The following is a 27,722-nucleotide window of genomic DNA, read 5'->3' as shown; positions in this document are numbered from 1 at the left end:
CTAAAAAAAAAAAAAAAAAAAAAAAAAAAAAAGAAAAAGAAAAAAAAGCAGAAAGGAAAAGTATACATTGATAAGCCTGGGAGAAACAGCACAAAAAAAACTATTGCTGGGCGGAAGTATATGAGTATTTACAAGCTTTAGGAATTTGGTAAGATTCAGTGATGTAAGAGACAAGTTGCTGAGTAACTGCATTTTCCGCTTCCCTCTTGGTGTGGCACTGCAGCAAGCCTTTTCTAACCCAGCAAACAGCATCAAAACTTCAAAGCTCCCCCCTCTGTACAAAAGAACACAATCTGTGGTGAAACTGGGTGCTTGTAAAGAGAAAATGGAATTTATCCAACAAATGGGGTTTTTTTTCCTTGAATGTGAGTAAACCATATTTTTGACCCTGAAAATATACAACTGGCATCTGTAAGTGAATGATTGGGGGAGGGAGGGAAATGGTGTCTTTAATGAAGTTCCCCTGAAATCCCCCCCTTCAGATTAGGGCAGAGGACCAGCTTTGTCTGCCTGTGCCTACCTGAAATGACTTTCAAGGCTGTTGTCAGCAACCCGAGGGCACCGAAGGAGAACAAAATCAAGGACAACACGTAGAGGCAACACAACGCTTGCACAGCAGATGTTCAGTACCCAGTCAGCTGCAAAGAACTTAAGAGGCTTCAATGAAGAGGGCTGGCTTATCTACAATATTTTGAAAACTGGTGCAGAAAGTTTTTCAGGACAGTGAACTGAATTCCAAGATACTCTTGCAATAGCTGTAAAATGACATACTGGGGTTGAGCATACACACGCAAAGCAGCCACAACTGCAGAGGTCAAGTGAGACCCCCTGAGTGAGCACTTGGCAAAAGCCAGGTGGGAACAATGCTCCAAGATGACTCTTGGTACATGGAGTTTGAAGGCTTTAACACTTTGAATGGAAAGCAAGCAATACAGCTGAGACAGCTCTTCTCCTGAGGCACAAGAGGAGTGGAGGCGGTAGCAATGCCAGCTTTGCGCCCAACCCTGGCACGTGAGCCAGCAAAGGGAAACTGGGCTCCCTTTGCTGCTCCCTCATCTCCACGAAGAGCATCAGGTCTGCAGAAGGCTGCAGAGGCAGGAGACGGCAGATCTCAAGGAAGCCCGTGATCTCCCAACTGCTGATCAGTCCAGGCGAACATTTCACAGTTTCACTGCTGAGCTGCCATCTGTGGGAGCAGCACTCGCTGGGAAATGGGTCAGGTAGTCACCCTTGTACAGCTTTGTGGCCCTTTCCGAACAGCCCTAAGCACTGCTGCTATAAAAAGAAGTGCAAACTTGGTACAAGAAAAGGATACAGCACAAGAAGTAAAGAAAGCCAGAAACAGGAATCCATTAGACACCCAACCTCTCAGATTTTATGCATCATAGGAGGTGCTAATCACAATGCCGTAATTAAAGGCTGAGCCGAGTTGTGGATCTCCAAGCCAATGCTCACCAAGATGCTCCGGGAAGGCAGAACAGCATCTGACCTGCAATACATGGTCTGACAGCAGAAGCCTTTTCCTAAGATCTAACTTGAATACTATTGTTCAAAATACAAATCTTGTTTTTCTGGGAAAAAAAATTATGTATCTTTGTGTCATTGCTGTGAACCTATCTGCCCTATGCAAACGGATAATTTGTGGGCTGTTTTCTTTCATTTTAGTATTTCTGTGTATTGTTCTTATTTTGACAGCAAATATCACCTTATTTTCTTTTTCAGATTGAATGGTGGGTATCCACTACCTAGCTTTAGGAATGAATAGTTAAACACAGAGTGGATTAATCCATGTGCTCCCAAATCAAGGTAAACTGATAATTTTCATGGCAGTTCCCCTAATGCCCTGTTACATTGAACGAGGTAAAATGACCCCATGGCTCTCGCTCTGCCTCAGAATGAGAGAAAGCTCATTACAGATACCGTACATATTTGGCTTCACATAAAACTAGATGAAGTTTCTTGGCTGCTTATTGAGGATACTTGATATTTGTGTCAACATAGCCTACGTCTTTCCTGCTATGTTATTTCCATCTCTTATCAGCGTCTGGAGATTGCCATATCATGTATCAAGGCAGATGTAAAGCAACAGCCTAAACAGAAGTTAAACTTTTTCCTATGCTGTCATTCCAGAAAGGAAGTTCTAGAGAATTTCATTCTCTGCAATTTTAAGGATTAATTTATTACTTCTTTTTTTTAACTAGTAATTTTTCATTGTAACTACATCCTCTCCTCCCTTAAAAAAAAAAAAAAAAAAAAAAAGGTAAAGAAAAAGTTCCCTTCACCCACCCACAGCACACACCAACACCCTTGTGCTGCAGCCTGTACCAGGCTGTGATGATGCTCATGAGCTGGCATGGGGTCACCATGGTAGGTCCTCAAGGTCCCCAAAAGGATGTTTTAATCTATTTATTTGTTCTTAGCACCATTAGGTAAGACAGAGCTCGACTAGTAGCCAAGTAAAGTTTAGCCATTCCAAGTGCTCTGCCCATCGCAAGAAATTTTGGGGGCATCATCTCTGAAGGTCAGTAACTTGGTCGTTGAACACCGATGATCACCTGGAGTTCTACCCATCTGAAATGGCTTGTGAGGAGCACGTAGTGGTGGATCAGAGCAGCCACAAACCATGCTTTCCTCATTAATCAAAGCACCTCCTAGGTTTTTTCCCAAACATCTGACATATTCTTCTGTATGTTTAACACGATTTATAGTGTATGAAGGTTTCTACTACCGCTACCACCGATGTAACAAACAATGACATACTGGTAGCACATTTGAAACGTACCCTGCCCCCAGACAGCTCATATTAACCTTGGAAAGGTATTGGTTAAGGTGCTACTTTCTGCAAATTTCCTTCGCTTTCTTAAGTAAACAAGTTCTCTGTCAAACGACTGGGAACCAGGAGGAAAAAGACATATGTATGGCTGTGATTGTTACCGAAACACTCACCTATTAAAATATGTTACATACTAGTATTGTCAATCAGTCATTTTATAGGATACTCTCACACGATGCGGATGGGCAAATGCAAAATGTTACAAGTGGCAATATTCCCTGAGGAGCGGTCACAGCAAAGATAAAAGCTAAACCACTGTATTTCCATTTCAGAGGGACCCAGTTTAACTCCCTTCTATGGGCTCCTGTCCCCCAGACTTGGTGGCCATCCAGAGGGAGAATGATGGTGAGCACAGCAGCAGCAGCTGGGTCATGAGATGGAGAGTCAGGAGACGCGGCTACTGACAGCCAGGTCACCTCCAGGTTTAGTAAGATTTCACCATCCTCTTTCTCTTTACTTGGGACAGCAGTGCAACATCTTCAATCCTACTACCAACAGGCTTTTCTGTTAGTCGAAAATAATCGTAACAGATGTATATCTCCCCCCAACACAGCCTACACACTACCACCACACCGTGGAGATGAACATCAGTTGCAGAGACACAATTTTCTTGCACAGGGTGCCCTGGAGTACAGACAACACATTAGAAGAAATGTAAGAAAGGAATAAATTGGGAACCAAACTCCTTTTGTAGCAAACTTTTTACCCCCACACAAAGCACCATTAACAAGGCTGCTGGCACAGTCCACACTTTATACCACACCAAAAAAAAAAGTTCAAGCGGCTGAAGTGAAAACTTCCCATTCAACCTAAATTTGCAGTCACCTTTACTGAGCCCATAATGAGTATGTCCTTATGTAGTTTAAAAATTTCCAAGGCAACACAGGTACACCACAAAGTGAAGTTTCCCACCAGACCTCCCAGCAAGCCTCAGCGACCAAGTGGTCACCTGGCTTTAAGGTACACAAGCTATGGGGGAAGCCCTCTGCTGCTTTCCACAGCACTCTTCAGGAGAAAATACATCACTAGTGAGAGTGCGGGTAATTCTTGGTTCAAATGTAATTACATTTAAGTACCTAAAGAGAAACAAAGCATTCTAGCTACAATCCTCAGGATCCACTCTCCGGATCAGCTGCAGGTGGAAATTATTCATCTTCATTACCCTGTCACAACAGAGCAGCTTCAGGCCTTTAAAGTACTTCCCCCCCCCCGCCCCACTTATGGGTCTAAAGTGCAAGATGCACATACTAAGTATCCAGAAATGAGGTGGGGTTTTTTTCTTACACAGTGCTGGCTGCTCCAAAGTACTGCATGTAAAGGCCCTGTCATGAAGGGTTAGTTATGTTAATTCAAAATCAATTAAAGTTCAGACATATCAAACCCAGCCCATTTTTTTCTGTAATATCACCTGGAACCAGTTTTGGGGCTCTGCCACTCCGGTAGCTTGGGCCAAGGTGGAAAGTCGTCTTTACTGTGTATCGTCCACTTCATACAAGGCAGATGATTCTCTGGCTTCTCTTGGTTTGTGTTTGGACCAAGATATGTCTGACCCAGCCCTGACTCAGTCCTCTTCCCCTCCAGCCTTTCCTTCTGGCTTCTTCACAGCATTATCTTATAACCCCCCCAGTTCCTATGGGCTTTTAACTCCTGAGCCTGAGAACACAGCCAAGGAGGGAGGACAGGGATCTAAATTTTGTTTAGCACTGCTTCAAGACACGGTAAAACCCTGCAACAGGGATTTACACTTAATGTGAAAGACATTTTATTTTTTCGATCTATATACATGTAGGTTTGGGGGTATTTTTTTGCTAATGCTCCACTTGCAGTTTGCCAGCACAACACGTTTGCCACCAGGAAAAACTGCCTGCTTTTTAGATCTGAGAGACCTACAGGTAGGAAAGGCAGAAGAGGAGCCATTCTCTCTGGAACATCTTAGCTGGCTTTAAAATCCGAAACATGATTTGTGAGGCTAAATGCCCTCACATACACACTTCCAGCGGAGTGGAAACCTAAACACCACAATCTGTTTGAGTTTCAGGGACAGAGCTGGTCGTTTCTCCCCAGCTCCACACCTTTGCTCCCACTCGGGAATGCCCTGTGGCTGCCACTACACAGCACGGCCAGTCCTGTTCAGCATCTATAATGATACCTTTCACCCAAAAATACAGTAATAAAGTCTGCTCAAATAAATATTTTAAGCAAGTTCATGTAATTAAGAGCAGGATCCCTGAAGTAGTTTTTTTATTCTTGTGTATTCAGAGGTAGGAAGTGCTTCCAGCTCAGGCTGTTTCAGGTACACAAGCACACACAATCCCATTGAGAAGGGGATGTTTCTCTGATGCTTTAGATATCTGCCATTTGTTTAATCATAATCTTTTTTTAATATTTGGAGGTATCAAATCAACACAGTCCTGGACCCCAGGACCAAAGCATGCTGCATTTGAGAGGGTAACATGTTTGAGTGCTACAGCGTATTATGTGAAGGGAATTAGTGTCGCTCTCCAAGCTGGGTTTTATCAGCAGAACTTTACTGCTCGGTTAAGCAAAATCCCTCATCATCTAACCTGGGCTGAAACAGATGGGCCAGGTCTAATACCATCTTAAGAAACTTCCAATTTAAATGAAAAGCACGCCAGCTCCTTGGCTTACTGTCGGAAGGGCAAGAATTAGTTTTGCTTGCTTTTCCCTCTCAGTGCATCACAAACACCTTCACAAGCCTACTGCTGATCCTGAGACCTCAAATTACTACCTTTCACTAACAGAAAACAAACAGAAAAACCCACTGCTCATCAGAGAATGACTTCAGAAATGGAGAAATAAAACCCCACGTGCTGGCTGGCAAGATCTGTATCTCAGGCATTGGAGTCCCAACACTCTCTGGGCAAACGCCTTCAACTCTGCCTGCCACTTAGAGATTAGCAGAAGTAATAATTTGTTCAGCGTGATACGAGACCTGGCGAGACAAAGTTGTGTTATGTGATGACAATATACTGTCTCCTCCTAAAAGGAGATCTCTGCTTGGAACAAGACTAAAGCAGCACCCTGCTTCCACACTCCCCTGTCCTGCAAGCCCTACAATATCAGCATATCCGAAAGGGTCCTGCTCTGCAATCATCCTCTTTCCCACCAGTAAAAGACATCTTGCAAATTAAAAAAGGGCCATAATGATACTTGTGCTAATGGTTTTGCATCTAAATTTCTGAGGGTTTCCATTACAATTCAGTCATTCTTCTCCGTATTCCTAAAGAGTGAGAGAAAAGTATCACTTTAAAAATTATGAGCTTTAAAAACTATGACAATGGCACATAAAATAGAATAAAATCTAGTGCCTTCACTTTCAGGTGTCATGGCTTAGCAAGGTCAAAAGGGAAAAAGAACATCATTGGTGACCAAGAGAATTAAGGAATATTTTCTTTGCAACTGCACACCAAAATTTAAAAAAGCAGCTCTGTATTATAAATATTCATCATCAATACAGAGAGTAAAGCATGATCAAGCAAGTAAGACTTGCAACACTTGGCTTTCACGTGTTTCCTTGAAAAGCCTGAACTGCACTGAAGAGCAGTGCGCACAAGGGACATCCACTCCTCTAATATCCGATGCCCAAGACTAAGCTCCGGGGACCAAACAGACATTGCCTGCACAAGAGGTGCACCAAGTGTTGCTGCGGGCTCCTGAGACTGCCATTGAACACGCACATCCATGCTTGCAGCAGAGGAACATCAGAGCTGTGGACTTGCATGGTGGGAAACCAGTACAGGGTACAGCAGGACAGATGGAGCATGAGCAGCTCCAGGTGGGGCTTATGCTGGTACAAGTCATGGTCTGGGGTCAGCAGCCCTTTGCCGTGGAGCTACCTCTTGATCTGGGCTGAGCCCTTGGCAATAGCTGGGAGAAGCCTGTTCATGGGTGCAGGCAGCCAGGTCAGGACAGGCTGAAACACACTGACCCAGAGCTGCTCAGTCATAGCAGAGTCTCCTCCGGTCAAGTGTCGCTGTACAGCATTCCCCGGTGCACCTCTTAATGCCCGTATGATCCAGATGTTCCCTCACCTGGAGCATCCAGGTCCCCTTGGGTGTTGAGACAGCACACCACATGGATCCTGCTACCCACCCCCTCTTCGCCAAAGGCAAGGCTTGCGTGTGCCTGAGGAAGCTTCACGAACTTGCAGCCACTACACTGCATTTTGTTGTAAGAGGGAGCAAGCCCAGACCCTGTCTTGCTGACCCTGCGCACAGGCAAGATAACGCTTCTCCATCACCGACCCTTATCTCGACCCAAGTGACACTGTGTTCTCCTCGCAGTGAGCTACAAATAGCACAGCTTATTGGAAACTCAACAAAAAGTAAATGCTAGCTACCAGTGGTTGACCCGGTAAAAATTTGCGTTGAAGATATTCTATACATCATGTAAACACCGTTGGGGCTTTCATCCCCATACAAGGGAGTTTTTTTCAGTTCTTGTAATTCTCCTGTTTTCTGGCATTTCCAACATTTCAGAAGCTGGATTATTTCCTGTAAATTCCTTTTTTCCTCCATCCAACTCATTCACTCCCACGATACGTTATTTGCTTAATAGGAACTCATTCTGTAGGTGCATACAAATACAAATGTGCAAGGAATTAGTCAAAATATAAGTTTAACAGAATCTGTATTACATTAAAGCAAAAAAAGTAAGCGAAATGCCCTTATATTTACTGCATAGAAACCCTGATTCTACTGTGAGGCTTAATAAGGAATAATAATTAAGGAATTCCTTAATAAGGAATAACTTATTTTCTCAGACAACCAACAATTTAAGCTTCACACTTCTGATCAGGATACTGAGTTTTCATGGGTGGAAAGCAGACTGACATCTGCTAATACCTCCTGTACCTTGGGGTCATCAAGGGATCAGGCTATCACATGGACACTACTAGGACCTGATTTTTACCAAATTAATTTCCATTTCCTACTGTCAGCTGCAGGTATTGTGCAGGTGGCCACTACAACACACCACTGCGCGGACGGGCAAATACAGTTATTACCTGATTTTAGGGGAAGGCAGAGACAAAGGTCAGACAGTAAGTTGGCAGCAGAGCCAACTCATTCCAGAGCAATGAGCCGCTGGGATGAATCACAGCTATCTTCTAAGTCAGATGAGGACCTCTCATGTTCCTTCAGAAAAAGACCTGGATGCCTTTTCCAGCACACACGCCACAAAGTGCCGTTCAAACAAGCCCAGCTGCAATGCGGACATTATGGGCCAAGCCTCGAGGTTGCCATTATACAAGGGAACCTCACTAAACCCACCCGTTTCCAAAGTGGGGTTTGCAAGGGTTAGGATTGATGGTGAAAACCATACCATACCATCCTACCTCCCAAACATCTGTGCATCAGCTGGAAACCCTTCTTCATCCATGTGATCACTGGCACATCTGGAGACCAGGCCTGATCTCCAGCCAGATGTGCAAGGAAAGACTTCTGTATGTCATGTCATTTGCCCACTCCCAGATAAGCTTGTGTCAGATGCAGATCATCCAGTTGCTCTCAACAATGTTCATTTACCTTCAGGACCAGAATAGCTGCACCATCATTAGTTCCTTGCTCTGTTCAGTTGACTCCTCCTGCAGCTACTGTCTCAGGATCCTGGTGACACATTTGCCATGAAACCACAACCTGGCTCCAGCAGTCACACGAAAGCACTATCACTGAACAAGGTGCTTGTCTAGTTACCCTAACACAGTCAAAACAGCGAGTTTAAATTAATCCTCCAGCATAAGATTTCAATGAAAGCTTTTGGCAGCATTTATTACAGCATCTGGCTCACCAAGAATGATACTGATGAGGTGCAATTATTTTACAAGTGCAAAATGAACTAAAAAATACCCACCTCGAAACTTTTTTTGAGTCTGTCCATCCTCCCCCATCCTCCCCCCAAAACGTATGAACAAACTAAAACTGCTAATTTCATTCATGACAGGTTTTTCTTTCCCCGACTGCAGGAATGCAGTCTACCCAGCAAAACTTAATGAAAATCATTCAGTCAAAACATGGATATGCTTCCTTCACAGGTACATTATCAAGTAGATAGAACACTTTGACTAGTTTCGCATTATATATTCCTTTTCTAATATATTATACAGGCATCAAACATTAAGAAAAGTACAGCAGAAAATAACTTGGTCTGATATTTCTCTAACAAAACAGTTTCCCAAAGTATTTAAAGCACAAAATATATACAACTGAAAAAATATTTGAGTGCTTAAGACAGTTTCGGAATAGCAAAAACTAGAGGATAAAAGGTAGCCCCCCATCAAGACTTTTTTTAAAAATACATTATTGTAACAGTTTAATCTATTTTTAGAAGAATTTGAAAAAATTTTGTATTCATTTATTTAATCTGAGAAACAATTTGCATATAGGTGGCAGATCACTGTCCTTAGTGAAAATAAAAGCCTTCCAAATGTCACTTAACCAATGCACATAGTACCCTGACAACTCAGGTTCTTCAAGACCTCCATTAATATCATTACAGCATGACTGTCTATGAGCAGGACTACAAACGGGTTAAGGAAAGCAAGTTTTGACCTAAATTTCACCCATGGTTTGGTCTCCCGTACAACCTGGAGAAATGCTACTATAGCTCGTGAAGAGTTCCTCTCTCCAATGGAAAAGGTCAGTCACTGAATTTTGTTAAAAACTTTTAAACAAATGCACCTTACACAATTCACTAGCAAGAACTATAACAGCTTAAAAAACACCTAGCAAAGTATCATTAAAATGTGCAGTATGTTTATTCTGTATATTACAATTACAGTTCCAAGTCAATGATTCCAAAGCCTTTTATTAGATCACAAAAACTTAAGACCAGCTTATAATGAAATCTCTAATCAAATATGAATGAATCATCCAATATGACACAATTTCTTGAATGAAAAACAGATGGAAAAGTAGTAATGATTGAGTGGTTTAAATCACAAGATATTAGTTAAGCCAAAGGAGCAGATATTTAATCATAAGCACTTGCTTCAAGTTAGAGGAAACACCAGCTTAAGGTAGACCTCGAATCAAGCCGTTCAAGAGGCAATTGCCAAGCCAGCACCAACCATAAACTTAAACGAGATGGCATTAGTGTGAATGAACTTACTACTGCATCCGAGGCACAGAAAATGCTGATTTCACATTTGCTTGGTGGCAAGAGGAATTAGGTGAGGACAGAGGAAGACATCCCTGCCCGGTACTCTTTGAGGAGCCTGGAGAGTCTGTGATTTAGGAAAGCATGGGCACACAGAAGGAAACCAAGCCGGTAAAGCTGAAGTGCTCACATTGCAATCCAGCTCTCAAAAGACCCTATTTGTTGAAGGCAACGTCCCATCTCTCAAGGCCTACACGCTTAAGAAGTCAAAACAAAGTTAAAGCCTTACACGTTGGCAGCGCTCTCACATTAACTCTGCATGTCAGCGTTACTAGGGCTTTTCGGCTTGAAGTAGCTTAGTTATAATTCACTAAGTATACAAATAAAAATTATGTCTCAGCCCTAATCATTTCTGGGTTTGGAGCAGGTTTTTTCAGGGCAGGGGAGGGGACTGGGAGTGAAAAGCAACAAAAAGGGAGAGGAAAGGTCTATTTAATCAACCAACGACAATTTTCCAGGTCAGCATCTGGAGACTGCTACAATATTTTAGGCATCATTGCACAAGCCATTCAGCTGATATTCCCTCCACTGCCCAAAGACAAAGCAGAGCCAAATACAGCCCTGAAAATCAATATATGCTGGAGAAGAGCCTCTAGAATCTTGCTAAACGCATCTTGTGTCAGAAGAGGAATTCCTAAAATCTTAGGAACGCAGGTCACTGCTGAGCACACACCTATGGCATCTATTTCCCCTTCAGCGATAAACTACTCCGAGTTAATTTTGGCATAAAGCACTCTGGGGAGCGCCGTAGTACAGAGCACACCAATAAAAAGGGAACGCAAACCAAAGCAAACACACTAACGAAACAGTCCTCACAGCAACTCCTCCACCCTCGTCCTCCAGCTAACACTCACATCCATCTAGGAAGTGTCAGGAGAAGCTGATGGAAAAGAAGAGTCCAGTACAGGGTGTGTCAGACCACTCCAGCCATAGGACAAGTGTTATCCTGAAAAAGTGAGGGAATCAAAAATAAAATAAAATAAAATAAAATAAAATAAAATAAAATAAAATAAAATAAAAATCAACACAACAAAAATTTCATCTTGATTACCTCTTTAGGCTTGCAGATCCAGGCAAAACACCCAGAGCGGAAACACACATGGCAAACAGGACATGGCACAGTCACTGAAAGATCGCATCTGAGACACGCAGAATTTTTTTACTGAGAAACGCTTCAATCCACGATCAACTTTCCATGAAATATTTATCGCTTTTCATTCATCGCACGGTACTGTTATTTTTAGAAGAGCCAGAGGCAATGGGAACAGATTACTGATTAACAATTCAAGGGAGCCTTTAAATGTCTGCTCGTATCATGCCATCTCCTCCTTCCCTAAGAAGTCAGAAAGTTTAATGTAAATACCATCATGCATACAAAGGCTCTTCCCTCCATCACCTGCTTTTATACAAAAGCAAAACCATGAAACCACCTTTCCTTTGGTAAGGAATAGGTGAGAATTACTATTTTTGAAAATAACACTTTGTGAACAGTCAGGACTAAGCAAATCCAGTGAAATCTATAGTTGATCAGTATGAATTAATAAACTAAACAAGGTGAGGGAAGAATAAAGAAAAATAGCAAGCTGGGTCTTGCAGTAAAGCAAATTTTCCTGCCAGTTACCTTTCATCTAAGAAAACAGCTCTGTATTCAAGTGCTTAAGATTTAAATGCTGCTTTCAGCTTTTAAAAGAGGAACAAGTTGTTAATAATTCATCCCACCTCCTCCGTTTAATAACCATTTCCTTGTGGGTAAGAAAGGAGGTGACAGCTAAATACTTTTTCTGAGACAAAACACAACAAAACAAAAGATTAGGAGCTGCAGGGTCCTGCTGTTCCCATCCCACAGGATCAGGACATCCACATTCTGGGCAGACAACAAAGTGGTTCCTGCTCCAGCAAACCCAACTCAGCAAGAGAAATGGTTTAATTCCTTGCAGGACACAGTTCAGGCAAGAGATGGTGCCTCACCAGGCTGGCCAAAAAGCTCATCCCCCTTGCTTACATCCCTACACATGCACGCAACCCTGCAACGGGCACGTGCTGATGGAGAGTTAGAGAGTCATTAAATTATGCTATGATTATGACCGACAAAACATGAGTTTGGGTGCAATATTAGCCCAGCAATGAGGTCCTGAAGCTTGAACTTCCCTACTACTCTGCAGGGAGCCACCAAGAGTCTCTAGAAGTGGCAATTCCCTCCCCTGTCCTGCATAAATAACCCCAAATGTGCTGACCACATTCTGAACATGCTGCAAAGGGCTTTTTATAAAAGCACAATAATACAGCAAATCACCTGTGGAAATCTGGGAGCTGGCTGAAGCGTTATGCAAGGCTTTCCTTGCTGAGCAACGGGTTAAGGAAGGTGAGCTTTACTAGGACCTCTAGCTGGTAAAACACTTTTATTGTCATTGCACGGGCTACATTCTGTACCTCTAGCTTAGGGTTGGAAATAATACCTGTTGCAGTAAATACAAGGTTAACTTGATTTTAACTATCAAGGCTCTATCTAAGCTACACTAACCTGCAGTTTCTCTGCTACCTTATGCTAGAGCATCTAAATGGTGGCAAAATTAATACACTAAGCCTGACAAAAATAGCTGCAGCTTTTAAATAAGCTAACAATAGGATAATAAGCAAACAACAATTTAATCTGCTTAGTGTATGGTTGTGACATTAAAATGATTTCTCAAGAACTCACTTTTAATGATAATTTGGGTGGGTTCTCCCCTCCTCCCCCCCCCCCCCACCTTCACAAACAATAGATCAGGATATTTTTAACGTTAAAGGACTAGCCTTTCTGTACGTGAGCTACACTTCTGGGGCATGATAAAAACCATATGCCATTCCCATACTAACACGTCCCACTGTGAACAAGGACAAATGGGCTCCTGTCTGCGGAGGCATGAGCCTGTTGGGATCCCCAAATCCTAGCTGACCAGCCAGCAAATCTGAACCTGCTTCAAAGCCGCACTATGCCACGCTGATTTGGTACCTTTCTGAAGGAGCTTTTGAAGCAGACACACTATAGAAAGCAGGCAAGTATCTGAAAACACAGTGCAGCAAGAAGGCATCCCCTTTCTTTGAAGGGATAAATTAACAAAGGCATGGTGTTGAGCTCTGTTAGACCAACTAGACGGACTCCTTCCTCTTAGAGACAGGGATTAATCTCCGATTTCAAAAGCCTGTAAAATCATGTAACAATATTAGTCCAAAGGCTCTTGCAAACCATTTATTCATACATACATCAACATTTTTTTTTTCCAAATGAATGTGGAAGTGAGACTGGATAATTAGATCCAGGAAGAAGAAAAAGCAGGGAGCTGAAATCTCATGAGTAATCCTCTGGCTGCCCCTGCCATGCTGCCCTTGCTCTTGCCAGTGTCAGATCCAGAAAAGCCCCAGTACTGTGCTGGAAGAGCTGTCCTGAGGGCTGAGCAGCAGCATCGCGGTAAAGGCAGCAGCAGGAGGTCAGAGTGGCCAGCAGCAGTGGCCTGGATAGAGAGCAGGAGCGCAGCCACATGCAGAAGAGCCATTTTGAGGAGCCTCATGTAGAAGATGCAGTCTGCTCATCACCATCATTAGGACATCCCCAGTCAAGCCCCTGTTGCTCTTACAGAAACTGCTCAGCAGTGGCCAACCTCCATGCTTTGTTTAACCCACTTTTACAGAATATTGTCAACCCTCAAAAAGTCATCAGAAAACCACCACTGATCACTTCTCTAACATGCACGATGGCCTCACAGACCACCAGTGGTTTGCAGATGACAGATGGAGAACAACCTCAAGAAGGCATGCAGCAGCTTTCCATCTGATCTGCAACTGCGGCCAGAGAGAGGTCTTCACTTTAGGGGCAAGAAACAAGCCCAGCACCTTTTCCTCAACCTCTCCATATACCTGTATTCTGCAATGGATATGTCCCAATGCAAACTATTTGTCAGCTGCACTCAGTCACAGCAATTTTTATCACACCTTGGGAGCACATCCCTGAAAAGCCAATGGAAATGCTATGGGAAGGGGAATTTCTTTCCTAATTCAGTAATTGAACTGTACACAGATATCCCTAGAACTTCACATTAGGCCATGACTAGCATATTGGGGAAACACGGCTGGTCAGCTGAGACTGTTAATCCCAATCTGCAGTTTTATTACTTAAAGCAAAGCTTTTAAGTTTAAAAGGGACTAGCTTCCATCTTACTTAATTCTAGCATTTCACTTATGTCTCACAGATATCAAGCTGTTTTCACATTTCCAATGCTAAAGAATTGCTTAAGATCTTATTGTAACAAAATGAGCAACTATAAAGTTTATACCAACAAGAAAAACTGAAAAGACTTACAGAAGGTAGTTATCCAAAGTACTGTAAACACAGCCTTATAAAAAAAGAAAACTTATTCTACAAAGCATGCTTAGTGAAGATCTATTTGATAAATCTCAAGGATGGTTTCAACAGTACACAAGTGATGTTTTTAAGAGAATTATGTACAACGTATCTAGATATTTACACAATCGAGGTCTTTTAGGCTGGCCGCCCAGCTTCGCACTGTGGAAAAGGCATAGCATTGCTCAGTTTAAAAGCATAGGAAGAAAAAGTAAGAAAAGAGAGCTCTGTCCCTCGCTCCTTGCATATGAATCAGTCACCTTATGCAGACTGCAGCTAAGTTCACTGCTAAAAAGAAGCAAAATACTATAAAACACAAAAAGTACTTAAAACCAGTATGATAACTTGCAGGACAATTCCTTCACCTTTCTGCAAGTGATCCAGTGCCACCCATCAAAACCAGGCAGTGGCCACCTCTGTGCTCACGTATCTGAGAAGCTTTCTCTCCTGCTAAACTTGGCCCCTTAATCATCATGAGGTTTTCCATGTAACATTAAGTAAAAATAATCTGTGTAGTCCTTGCTCTGAAGATCTCTGAATTCAGCAAGTAAAAGTTAAGGAAAAGCAATATCGTCCCTTCCTCCTCCAGGCCAAAGATGCAGTAATATTCTGGAGCCAGAAAAAGAGAAAGCAGTATTATCAAACATATGATTATATTCCTGTGCAAGATGTGGGTTGTGGGGGTTTTGTCTTGTTTTACTTTTACAAGCAACTAAAATTCAGAAGCACCAATTATGGGCAATACATTTTTGAAAAGAGAAAATGTTTCCCCTCCTTAAATTTATCCTTAATTTATGCAAAAAGCAGAGAGAGAAATCATTTTCCTAAAAACACATCTTGCCAATGACTGAACTCCATTCTACTCAACCCAATTCACTCCTAAAACAGTTTCATAAATATGCTCTAAACATTTTGATTTTGTACTTGAGATGCTTCCACAGAACAGAGCATGTTTAGGACCTAGGTATTGTACATCCCTTTCTCATCCCCTTACATCAGAGAAGAACAACTAACAAGGATCAAACTTCTCCTTCACTTGGTTCATGGTGAAGAGGAAACATTCTGGTTTCCTACAAGTACACCGCAATGACTTTATCTTAACTAGAAATGTAGTTCTGGGGATAAAGGCTCATCGTCCGCTTGAGTTTATTCATCACGAGGGCTACAAATCAGTCGCTTTACCATAACCAGGATGGGATAAGGTTTTAAATGGAATATCCCAGGACACAATTAAGCACTTTTTTCCTTAAGCTGTTTTTCAACACCATTATTTCAGCCATGCCTGAGACTTGGAACAACATCCCACAAACCCACACGTAACTTGTTTTTCCAGAGCAATACTTGGTATTACTTCTCCTTTCTTCTCTCAGAAGGATCTGCAGCAAACTCTTAAAGGTAATAATGATAAAAACCAGACGGGACAACGGTTTGCCCAGGTGGGTAACTCTGTCAAGCTGACAGCAACTTCTAACAGTAATTTTAAAAACCCATCAGGAGACATAGGTATAGGCAGGCACCACACTTGAAAGCCAGCCGATAAGCCACTTCCAAGAGCAACGATACTTGCTTGCATTTACAAACATGCCAACATCTTTTTACTTTTTGCTAAACACTGTGCTTCCAGGTTTTAACTATCATTCTGCAAATCAACATATAAGATAGACATTTCCAGCCTGTGTACACACTGCAAGACTGAAAAGATTTCTCAAAAATTTAGCAGAAACTGAATAAGTATACGGTCTTCAGTGAAAAGTACCTGGTTGACCACTGTCCAGAGCCAATGCTGCTTCTTGCATAAGGTCACATTTTCATTCCCAGTCAGTTCTACCCTTCGCCCATTACACACACGACCTGCCTGAGCTTTCCAGCATGAGACAGGAATTCCCACGGCTCAGATGCAGTCATTCGACAGAGAGACATTACTGCCTATGTCACATCCCACCCACTTAGCATGAGCACAGCACCCCAGTGATGGCTAGCTGTTTCTTTTTTCAGTAGGCATACAGGTAAGCTATTAAAAATACTCAAAATGGAATCCAAACAGTAAGAATTCCATAAATCCTGTATAAGTCCCTAACACCTTAAAAAAGCCTCCCTTCATCTGGGGAAAAATAGTCAGAGCATACTGAACTCCACCAACCCAAGCTGTTAACCAGCATCAGCCTTTGTCCTGTAGTATCTCAAAAGGAAACATTAAATATAAGCAACAATGAAATCAATTAAAAAAAAAAAAGACACTAAAACCCATCACATTCACAATACTGGCCATTGATCTACTGACAGAAAAGAGGACTGTGACACCTCTTGTGCAGAGCCACAAAATTCAATCTAGCACATGGATACAAAACCTTTCAGTTTACCTGTGTTACCACGGTATTCTTAAAATGAGAATCTCTCTTAGGGTTAGGAGAATATAACCTCCCTTACCTGACAAACAACTTTTGGAACACATGGAGGGAAGAGAGGTTTCTCAGAATCCAAAGCCAAACACTTGTACCTGGTAAACGAGGATCTCTTCCTTTTTTTCCAACACAATAGCTCTACCTCCTTAAAAGCTTCCTTCCCCAGATATGCATTTAAGTCCACAAAAATCTAGGTTAGGTCACAGCCCATTCCCCCCCCCCACCCCCCCCAATCTACTGAAGTTGTTTTGAATAAGCTTCATTTACATTTTTCCAACTTGCATTACCAGAAGCGCTTAGATCTTCTGCGAGATCTCTTCCTTAATATAAAAGGACCTAAAGGCATTTTGGAAGGCAGCAGAGAAGGGAAAGTTGGGTTTTTGGAAAACCCGAGCTTCTACCTGGAAAGTAGATAATGCTTCATATACCAAATCATCCCTAGTATAAATATCTCTATCTGTTTGCACCTGGAAACAAAATACTTTTGGAAGAGAGAAGGGGGAAACACAAAAGACAGCAACAGATTGCTTTCCATAGCATTTCATGTATTGTGACCAAAACTTTGGTTTCCATTACTTGAAGTGCTGCAATTAGGAGCCATAAGATCCCTCTCAGCTCCACAAGGAGCAGTCCTCCAGGATGAACACTGTGGCTACTGTGCTTGCTTCATACCAGAAGGATAAGACCCAAGAGATACTGTAGCAGGACCATTAGAATAGGGAAGAAAAGTGAACAGCCCAGAGCGCAGCGTGATACGCTTTGATCAGCTTGTGTTTGGCTCCTCATTTCAACACAAGGAGATTTCTCCTTAATGGGAGCAGCAACTCAAAAACCTACTTTGCCTCGCAGTGCTCCTTTTAAGGCTGTGAAAAGACTCATAAGGTGCTGCTTTGTTCTGCTATCCTCTCCTTTCTAAGGAAAAACAAGCAGCTCCAAGCAGGTTAGGCTCTCCTTAGCCCCCTGCCAAGGGTAAGGACTGAGCTATTTAAGACTCCTAAGGCTGGTGCTCCATCCTCTTCTCCACTCCCAAATCCCACTTGCCCAGCCTGGGAAAGTAGATGTGTGCAAGTTCTAACACACTTTGTTCCAGCATTTCATATTTGCATTTTGCTCTCCCACTTGCAAGATAAAACTGCAGAATACTTTACAGCATTCCCAGAATAGGAACAATGTTTAATAAAAGTTTCTTCTTACCAGAGCTAGGCATGTGGTTCACTCTAGGTGGATTCAACAGCTCTACTGGCTGGTCTCTGCCAGAAAGCCCATCTGGAAAGAGAGGAAAAAAAAAAGAAAAAAAAAAAAGTCACATCATCTCTTTGCTTAGCTGAGCTATTTTAGACATTCCAAGCAGAAACAAACAAAAAAAATTACTAACAAATTATCAACGTAAAACAGAAACACACAAGTAGCACAAATCAATAGAAACAAGAACATTAACCGAACAGCTGCGCAACAACTGCTTACACTAAAGCATAAAAGATACTGCAGCCTGAATTACACCCAGGTTTTCCCAGTCTTTAAATCCACAACTGGTACTGATCCCAATCCAAGTAAATAGGCACATCAGCTTATAAACCTTACCATACAATAACTAAATTGCAATTCATTCCTTGCTCGGAGAACTGAGTGAGTTAAGACAGAAATGCAGCCCTGTGAAGCAAAGTTGAAGAATGGCTGTAATATGCCAGGGAGATGTTAAGGAAAACTGACAAATCACTGCAGGAGATTAAAATGCATAGACATGCATAACAAGCCCCATTTTGCATAAGTTTGGATTTCAGAAAGGCATTAAAAACATACTTTGTAAATGATATGCAGAAATCCATCTTGCTGAAGCAGTTCTCTATTTAAAATATTTCAAAGATTGTATCTTGCATTCAGGTAGAGTTAAAACAGAAGAACTCAATACCTGCTGCTGTGGACTGCCAGACCAGATGATCTAGTCACCTATCTGCCCCCACCAAAAAAAAGTTGAAGCAAAAAATGCTAAATTATGTTTTCAGTACTTAGATTATGAATACTTGAATACAGAAAACTTATCTCAAACCCATTTGTTCCACTGTATATATCTCTACCTTTGCCAGTTCTGTCTCACTTGTTCTCCTCTAACGCCTTTCTGCGCTCTGTGCTGCAGCACAGATACAATCAAGCCAAACCCTGTCTGGAGACATCAAAGAAGCCACCCCATCTCTCTCACTCAAAGCAAAGGACAGCATTACAAAAATGTTAAGATGTCACTGCAACATCAAAAAACATACAAAGTTAAAAAAAAAAATAAATAAAATCACACTTTGTTTTCTTCTCCCTATTTTCTTCATTCTAGGTTTCTGTAGAGAAAGCACAGTTGGGTCTTCTCCATCACTTGCATGGGTTTGCCTCCAGTGATCATACCCAAGCATCAGTGCAGCTTCAGGCAATATGTCAATAAATTAAACTATAACCATGCTGAGTTCTCCTTCTCAAAAAAGTAATACAGATTATTCGCATTATAATTTTTTTGGCTTTTGCCTTGTTACTTCTAGAGCCAAGAGAGTGGCTGGGCTTCCCATACCTGAGTGGCCAACCTACAGCATCAGTGGGATGACACTTGGCCAGCCGAGCTTCACCTGCACAAGCAGCAGCAAATGGCAATAAATGAGGCGGCAACTGGATTGAAGGGGTAGAGCAAAACATCACTATTTTAAATAACATTCAGCCATCAGCCTCTCCAGATTCACAGCCCAGTGGTCACTGCAGATCAAAAAGCCTAAATGGATAGCAAAAAAAATATGATCCTCCATAGTTACTAAAATGTCAGGTTTTACAGCCTTGTTTTTCCTATAAGACAGGCATTTGCTATCTCAGCCCTCACTAGTAATTTTTTAATTCATTGGTGAACTGCATCTCTACTTGCTGCTGAAACCTTCACTACGTTTCTGTGCTGAACATGCCAGCATCACCCAGGGACCACGAGCAGCTCCCAAAATTCATCTGTTCAGCCTGCCAGCGGCTTGAAGGAAAAAAAAAGAAAAAAAAAAAAAAAAAAATCACTCTGCTGGGCTCTCCTAGCAACGAAGCAGCAGCCGCCCCAGCGGCCAGCCAGCACAGCACACGTACCCGCTCCAGCACACGCTACGGCTCGGCCGGAGAGAGCATCGGGAAAGGGGAGCATGCAGCAGGGAGAGGCAAGAACAGTCCCAGGAGCCCCTACAGCTTCCTAGGGAGTAGAGTATTTTCAGCTTCTCCACTATTTCAGACGAAGATGCACCTTCAGAGAAGGACTCATCTACAAAACAGAGCCCCATACCAGCAGCTGAGGTGCTCTGAGACACAAATCTGGGTCAATTTTGACAAACACACCCATTTGCAGTGAGGCTGTTGGAGCAAAGGTGCCTTTTCTCATGCTACATCCAGCAGTTTTGAACAAGTGACATATTAAACTCGCACCTCCAGCAGTACAAAGCTGCTGGCAGAGAACAACTGACAAGAGCCCATCTATTTCTAGTGCAAGTCCGTAGCACCAGCTATTTCGGCATGCTCACCTGGCTAGCCAGACACCACGGAAGGGCACCGGCATGAAGCAGGTAACACACTTCAAAGCTGACCCAACTGATACAGGCTTTTTATTTTGTTGTCCGTGGACTTCTTCCCCCACTGTTGTGAATTTTCAGTCTTACCAGTACATCAAAGATCACTAGCAAAATTGTTGGTTAGTGGGGATTTTTAAGACTTTTTTTAATTCTAAGAAATAAAGTGCCTACATTTTTCAAATAATTAAAAAAAAAAAAAACCACAAAAAACCAACCACAAACCAACACTCTTCTATCTTTATTTCAAAATGAGTAATAGAGTAATCACAGAAGAACATTTAAGAACATCTTTCAAAGCACTGACACCTTAAACACTGGAAGTGAAACCAAACTGCGTTAAGACTGAGGTTCTGTATTTGCTGTATTGAGTGATAAAAAAAAAAACTCTATTTATTTTAAAAAAAAAAAAAAAAGAGGCAGTTTATCAGGAGATATTTGTATAAGGTACCTCTTCTCCCAGGCTACTAGTATAGATTAAAAAAATGTTAAAATAAGATGTAAACACACAAGCTGACACATCACTTGCCTTCCCCTTGAAGAGCAAGCTATCTCACACTCACCACGCTAAGCACACGCACGCAGCAATCGCAACACAGCAAATACGCTACCTGTAGAAGTTGTTTTTTTGGGTTTTGGGGTTTTTTTTAGGTTTTTTTTTTTTTTCCCCTGCTCTGAAAACCCTTTGGGTAGATATGTCCAGATCATAATCACTTCACCCTACTTGCTACCAGTAAACTACCACCTTCTTTCCCAGCCCTCTGTGTCCTCCTCTCTCGTGCAACTTGCAGGTGGGTACCACAAGGTGCATCATCTTCCGGCTGCAGAAGAGGAGCTTGCACATCCAGGCAGGTCCGTTCAGCCCCATCAGATGACCCGGGCCATGCCTTGGGCACCTGCATTCACTCCCTCTGCAAATGCACATCCACATCTTGATGGGGAGGGGTGAATGAACACGCAAGCCCATGGGTTGCTGCGCAGCGGTTGCAGCACCTAACCATCACAGCTGTAGCACCAGGGCGTCCCCACGCCGTGGTTGCAGGCTGTAGCCCCGCAGTGGGAACAAGCATCCCTAGCATCTCCATAGTTAATAAAATGCTGAGAAGCAAAGCAGTGTTGAAGACATTTCCATTTACTTGCTTTCTAGCACCTAGAGGAGTTTTGGGTGGGTTTTGTTTGTTTTTTTAATTGAAGTAGCTGCAAACACATATTCTGCTCTGTTGCTCCCCATACATGTACCTTCTCTGTTACTACAAAACATGAGCAGCAATGAAAAAGTCAGAACCTCAGAGAGGTTTCAAGCTCATTTTATACAGCTACTATGCCTCACTGCAGAAACAGCACATATTTAAGAGAAGCCTATGTTCTGTAACCAGAATCTCCAAGGTGGAACTCAAGTGGTATCCTTTTCCCAGCAGCATCCCAACAGCTGTATGCCAAAGCCGAAAAATCTTACTCGAGCCACCTCCACAAATGCAGGAAGAGTCTATCTGGTTTCAGATACCACTTGCTGTCAGGATACTGCAGGAGATTCCCCAAAATCAGTGCAGTCCTACATTGGGTCAGCTACTCGGGATGCAAAAAATTCTTTTGCTTTGGATTGTGGTGGTTGCACAGTACTACCCAAAGCTGTGATGTTTCGTACCATCAATGAGCTTCACTCGACAAAAAGCTGAGCATCTTGGACTCAAAACTTTGCCCCACATGCAGAGTTAGCTTGGCTTTTGGAGCCCAAAAACAAAACTAAAAAATCCCAGAACACAAACTTGGCCTCTTGAAGCAGTTAAACATTCTTGTCCTCTCCTCAGCTTCCTAAAACGAGCTAAAGATGCTACAAGAAGCAAAGAAGTAATTTAATTTCAAGAGCCTAGGCAATCAGTTTATTAGGAAATGTAAATTTCCACTGCATTTATGAAGCATCATTGTCTAGTGCCAACACAATACTGACCAAAAAAACCCAAACTAAAGCAACCAAAAACCTTAAGCTTTCTGAAAGGAGAAGAAGAGTCCCTTACACCGGTCTGAAGGAAGGCTTTAAAATCCTAACTGTGCTACACCAAATTTTGATCAAGTACTAAAATGCATGCACCCAATATACCAGGATTCCTCCTGGCTCAGCAATACTGCTGCCCACAAAAGCTCTTGCTTCGGTTGATTCCTTCTCTCAAACAGATAAGCTAAACCTATGTCAAACTTTTAAAGAATTATCTGTTAAAAAAATCCTGAGATCTGACCAATGAAAGATGGAGGGTTTTGGAGTCCTAGGCTGTGATTATTTGCTCTCTCTATAACTTTAAAAGAGAAAAAAATCCCTATGTTTTGCATATTCAACCACACTGCTTCACAGATCCTGTTGCGCCATCACCCTGAAGATAAACTGGTCACCTGGGGGGATCTAAGCCTCAAGAAAAGCGTGTTTTCTGCTACTGCTGCACTGTGGTTTCTTACCACTGTTACTGGAGACTCTCTCCTAAATCAATTGATGTATAATTGACCTTTGTGTGACAAGGGAAAAGCACAATGGTTTACGCCAACACTTAGAAAGCACTAAGATGAAGAGTGGTCTGGGTCTGCAAATGCCAAAAAGAATACCATCAGCTTCCATTACAAAAAAGTTTTACCCCCACCTCCTACCTTTACAAAGTATTCAGCTCCAATTCCCTCCACGCTTCACCACGTATTTACAGAGAAAGCTTTGGCAATTACAAAACTAAATGAAAAACACAGAAGACACTAAAATTATCTGTGCCACACACAGCTGTATAGTTTTATCACTGTTACTGCCTAGAAGAGATCACAGGGGTGCTTCTGTAGTTCCCAAAGAGCAGACAGGGAAGGGAAGCAGCTTGTGTTACTGCCATGGACAAGCAAAGAAAGTGCAAAGAGGTCAAACCTTGCAATCACGATTTGACTCTTTTACAAGCCACAAACCCTGCTTTGAATAGTACTGAGACAAACCAGATTACCTACAAAGTATTTTCAAGCTCTCTACTAGCCAAATTTTTCCTAAGCTACTAAAAATAATTGTCAAGAAAATGTCCTCTTGAATCGGTTCTGTATGAATCAATCTAAAGATTTCACCAAAAATATCAGAAAAGCACAGGGGTGAGTTGTCCCAGCTGCACCAGGGAGGCTGAACTGGGCAGATTAATCCCTGGGCTGATGGCAGCCGGCGATGAAACGATGGCTGCAGACTGTCCAGTCCAAGATGCTCGGAAGGGAAAGACGAACTGCACCGTCCATCAAGCCTGGAAGGAGGCAGACACCAGCCTGTCTGATTTATGGCTCGAGTTAGAGAACATTTAGTGTAGCTTAATTTCCAGATGGGTATTTCTACTCATTAATTAATAAGATGAAGCCATTATTCATTGATGGGAACTTGAACACTTTATTTTTATCTTCATTTGTTCCAAAGAGTTGTTTAAGTTACTTTAAAAATATAGCCAGGACAGGTTTGGAAGTAGCTGGGTTTGCAGGATTTAAACATGTTGAAAATAGAAAAACAAAGACAAGATGGCTACAGAACGCTCCAGAATAAGACAGAAACATGCACGGATAAAAACCCTCAGAAAAGATGAAGCAGCAAAACGAACAACATCATCCAAGGCAAAAACAAAGCAAAGGAGGACAGGGAAGTACAGCTTTATTACTTTAAAAAAAAAAAACACAACAAAAACAGAAGGTTGAAGCATTCAGTGAGCTCTTACAGAAAACTGTAAGCAGCCTTACTATAATTAACTCTGATGAGTTTAAAAATGCAGGGCAGAACTGGGAACGAAGAGGTTATTTAAATAGTTTTCCATGTATTCAGATCTTTCAACCTGATGCAAATCACCCTGGCCTACTTGAACGCCTTGAGTAAAGTGATGAACAACCAACAATTATCTTTAAAGGACACCCAGAGTAGGAGAAAAGTCCTACAGAGCAAGAGAAGTAAAATTTTAAGAAAGACAGGAGAGAAAGGCAGGAGGAAGAGGTGCAGAAAATCGGCATTGGCAACTAGGATTTCATTTCCTGAAAGAAAGGACAATTTCAAGAGGCAGAACAAAAAATCAGGTAACAGGAAAAGCAAGACAGATGGATCAAGGTGAAGCTGAAGGCAGGCAAATGATTTGTTTCTCTGTCAGTATGTCTGGCTGGCAAACTGGCAAAAATAGTTTTGATTTTACCCAAGTTTTCTTAAAAAACACAAACAAAAAACCCTGAAAAACAAAACCAAAAACCAACAATCCACATTGAGAGGCTACATGGAGCACGTCAGTAAGAAAATCAGGTCTGCATGAATCGCCCTAAATCAAGTACACACCTGGTTTAAAAAGCCCATTAGTCACCATCTACTTCTGGATCTGTTATATCCAGTGTATTGTGGTAGTTCACAATTTACTGGTAAAAGCAGTAAAGTTGCATTTAAAACTCAGGTTTTCCCTTACATCACAGAGATCCCCATTTGGAGCACGAGATGCAAAATTCAACAAGTTGGAAAGTGGATGGATGCAAGGTTCAATGACAAATGAGTAAAACCCCACCACCTTGATGATGATGATATTATTACTAATAGTCAAATGTACAACTACTAACGAGAAATACATGGCAAAGCAAGGATACAACAAAGAAAAGCCAAAGGACTTTACAAAACTGAGCATCCACCATTTGGCAATGATGCAGAAGACATCAGTTCATTCCAGGATGCATTAGCAGGTGCATATGCAAGGCAGGGGAGGTCATTACTCAGGGACGTGACACCCTCTGTGGCGAAAGCGCTGCCCTCGGTTTCAGATTCAACACCAGAAGATGAATTGTAGGCAATCAAGGAGAAACCTCTGAGAAAAGATTTTAAAAAAAATGAGATAGAGGGTCTGCAGAACTTGGTAGTTTTTCCAACATCAGCCTGTTCTCAGTTGAAGAAAGATGATACAGTGGCCCTGAGACTTTTTCAGGATGAGCAATTATCTGCTAATGCAGGGAGTTTGAGACCTCTCGACCAGATACATTTCTGGTTGTCTTTAGCTACATACTTTCTGGACAACACTTCACTACATAGCAGCAATCGGCTATTTCTGAGAAGGCGAGGAATTACGCCCCCTGTAAGCAACAAGTGCTAAAACCTGAGACCTTGCCATTGAACCGCCAGTCCACATCCTCCACACAAGGCAGCTACTGCCACTTGCCATTCACAGCTTCAGGTTCTTTTCCAAGCCGTTTTTGGGGTGGGCTTGGCACGCAAATTGCAATACCTCCGATGGACTCTACCGTTCTCAGTAATACAGTAGAAACTAGAGCTTTTTGTTTGCATATTTCCAGTTCCTAGATAAGAAAAAGGAGGGCAGAGGAAAACTATTGAGCAATAAGACATCCCAATAAGACATCTGCAACAGTCCAAGTGACTGGTGATGAATCTGATAATCGTTTCTTTGCAAACCACTTGCAAGGCAGTTACCAGATTATTTTGGCTATTTTTATCCCAGGAAGATACAGGTCAGAAGCTTGCCCCCACGCCTTCCAAGCCAAAATAGAAAGAAGCTGTAATTTCTCAGTGCCCAATCAATAAAAAGCCTCAGGCAAAACAAGGCAGCTGACAGTAAGCCCAGGATAAATAGCCATCAGTTGGCATCTGAGAGACTATCCCAACCACATCCTTTCAAGAGCGTGCATCCACATTTAAAATAAAGCTTTCACTAAGGACAGAGAGAAAGGGGATGTTTCTGGATCAATGACTCCTGAATTTGTAGTTGTCATCAAGCAAACAATTACTTTGTTCTCCTCACTGCTTTCTAGTAAAACAATTGTGAACTTGTCTCACAAAGAAAAGAAAGATCCATTCCCCTTCTCTCCAACCATGCCACCTTCCCATCTGCTTCACAATACAACTGAAAGACACTTAAACACAACAATACTGCACTTCGTAAAAAGGCTCGAAGACAGAACCAGGCTCACAGTTGTCTTCACTCAAGAGATGAGCTAGTGCATGCTTGACCAGGGTTACGTTGAAAGAGGAGCATTGGCAGGATCAGCTTTCACTTTGGATGTGGAGCGGGCTCTTGTAGCAAGTCCCTGGCTGCCCTGCTTCCCATACTTTTCCACATCCCATATTTTTGGTTGCATCATGGAGCAGTCTGAGCACACAGACTGCATTTTTTTGGGGGGGGGGATACACCTCAAACTCAACCCAAAACACCCAGCCTAACACACTCCAGCCACTAATGGGGACATGTATCCGAGGGACTGGACTAAAGGCAGTCCTAAAGCAAGCTTCAAAACAACCCCACATGGCCTCTATACAACACCATCAGCATAATCTGCTGAACTTCACAGAGCTGATCCTGCATGGCACTTGCTATCACCTTCAGGAGCTGTTGTTCTTCATGCCTTCCCCTTCTCTCAGCTCCTTCCCTCTGATTAAGGCTGCACAGTGGTCTGCAAGCCAGCGCAAGGCTCGTCCCTTGCCATCAGGCTGCTGTCAGCAGCTTACGGGGAGGTACATGCTGTGAAAAATGAGAGCTCCTCACTCTTACTGGCACTGCCCAGGGAGTTATGCACTGTCTCTGTTACATGTGTAATCCCATGGCAATTTCATGGGCCTCTTCCAGGCCCAAGAACATCTAGTTTTTTCCCTACCATCAGTATATATGTACCACAGTCACACTATAAAAAGTATCTTGCATTTTATACACGAGTTGGGGGGTTGTTTTGTTGAACAACATGCAAACAGTATTTATCTGGGCTACTTCTTGGCAGGATTTGGGGTGGGTGAGTGGGTGGTTCTGGTCAATTGTATTGCTGTATTTCTAAAACCAGACCATGCACTAACCTTGTAGCCTTGGGACACCAGACAGCTAAAATAGGATCGCTGAGGAGTAGAAGCCTCTGTCCCTGACTGTTAAGCACAGTCCACTAAAACATCCTGACTTGCATATTAATGGCTATAGCGTGTAACAAGTTAAAATATTAGTAAAGAGAATAGTAATTATCATGGACATATTATTTATTTGTCTACTCATTTGAAATTTACAAAAAAAAAAAAAGAGTCTTCAACATTTACAAGAAAGCAATTAAGGCAGCAAATGGATTATTTCTCTTTAAACCTATGAGAAAATACTCAGTGCATATTTCCTCTCTAATTTGTCTGCACTCAAGAATCTATTTTTGGAAGTCTCCCTAGACTGTATTGTAGCACCACATGTACTGTAATGGCATTTTAATTAGCCCAGAGAGCTGGAAGATGCACTATGCATCCGAAAGAGAAGCAGCCTAACAAAATGAGAGCATCCTTCTCTTCCCTTTTTTTGAGATTTACAGCAGCTATCAAGTTGAAATACCAATTACGGTTTCAATTGGAATCAACTGCCACTGCTATAAAAATCCAGTGC

At 42.2% G+C, this 27,722-nt stretch overlaps 1 protein-coding gene across 4 annotated transcripts in view; it reads right to left on the bottom strand.

Annotated features, from left to right (window-relative positions):
• The window catches only part of HDAC4 (histone deacetylase 4), a 265,600-nt gene that overhangs the window by 145,315 nt on the left and 92,563 nt on the right, over window positions 1–27,722 (bottom strand). For all 4 annotated transcript variants that reach the window (XM_030017328.2, XM_030017329.2, XM_030017331.2 and 1 more), the window contains one exon: window positions 17,984–18,055. In XM_030017328.2, coding sequence (XP_029873188.1) covers window positions 17,984–18,055 — 72 coding nt within the window. The remainder of the gene's footprint in view (window positions 1–17,983; window positions 18,056–27,722) is intronic.

The sequence above is a fragment of the Aquila chrysaetos genome, chromosome 6 (genome assembly GCF_900496995.4).
Source record: "Aquila chrysaetos chrysaetos chromosome 6, bAquChr1.4, whole genome shotgun sequence".
In the NCBI taxonomy this organism is placed as follows: Eukaryota; Metazoa; Chordata; class Aves; order Accipitriformes; family Accipitridae; genus Aquila; species Aquila chrysaetos.
Note: the sequence above shows the minus strand (reverse complement) of the source record. Positions and strands in the feature narration are given on the sequence as shown.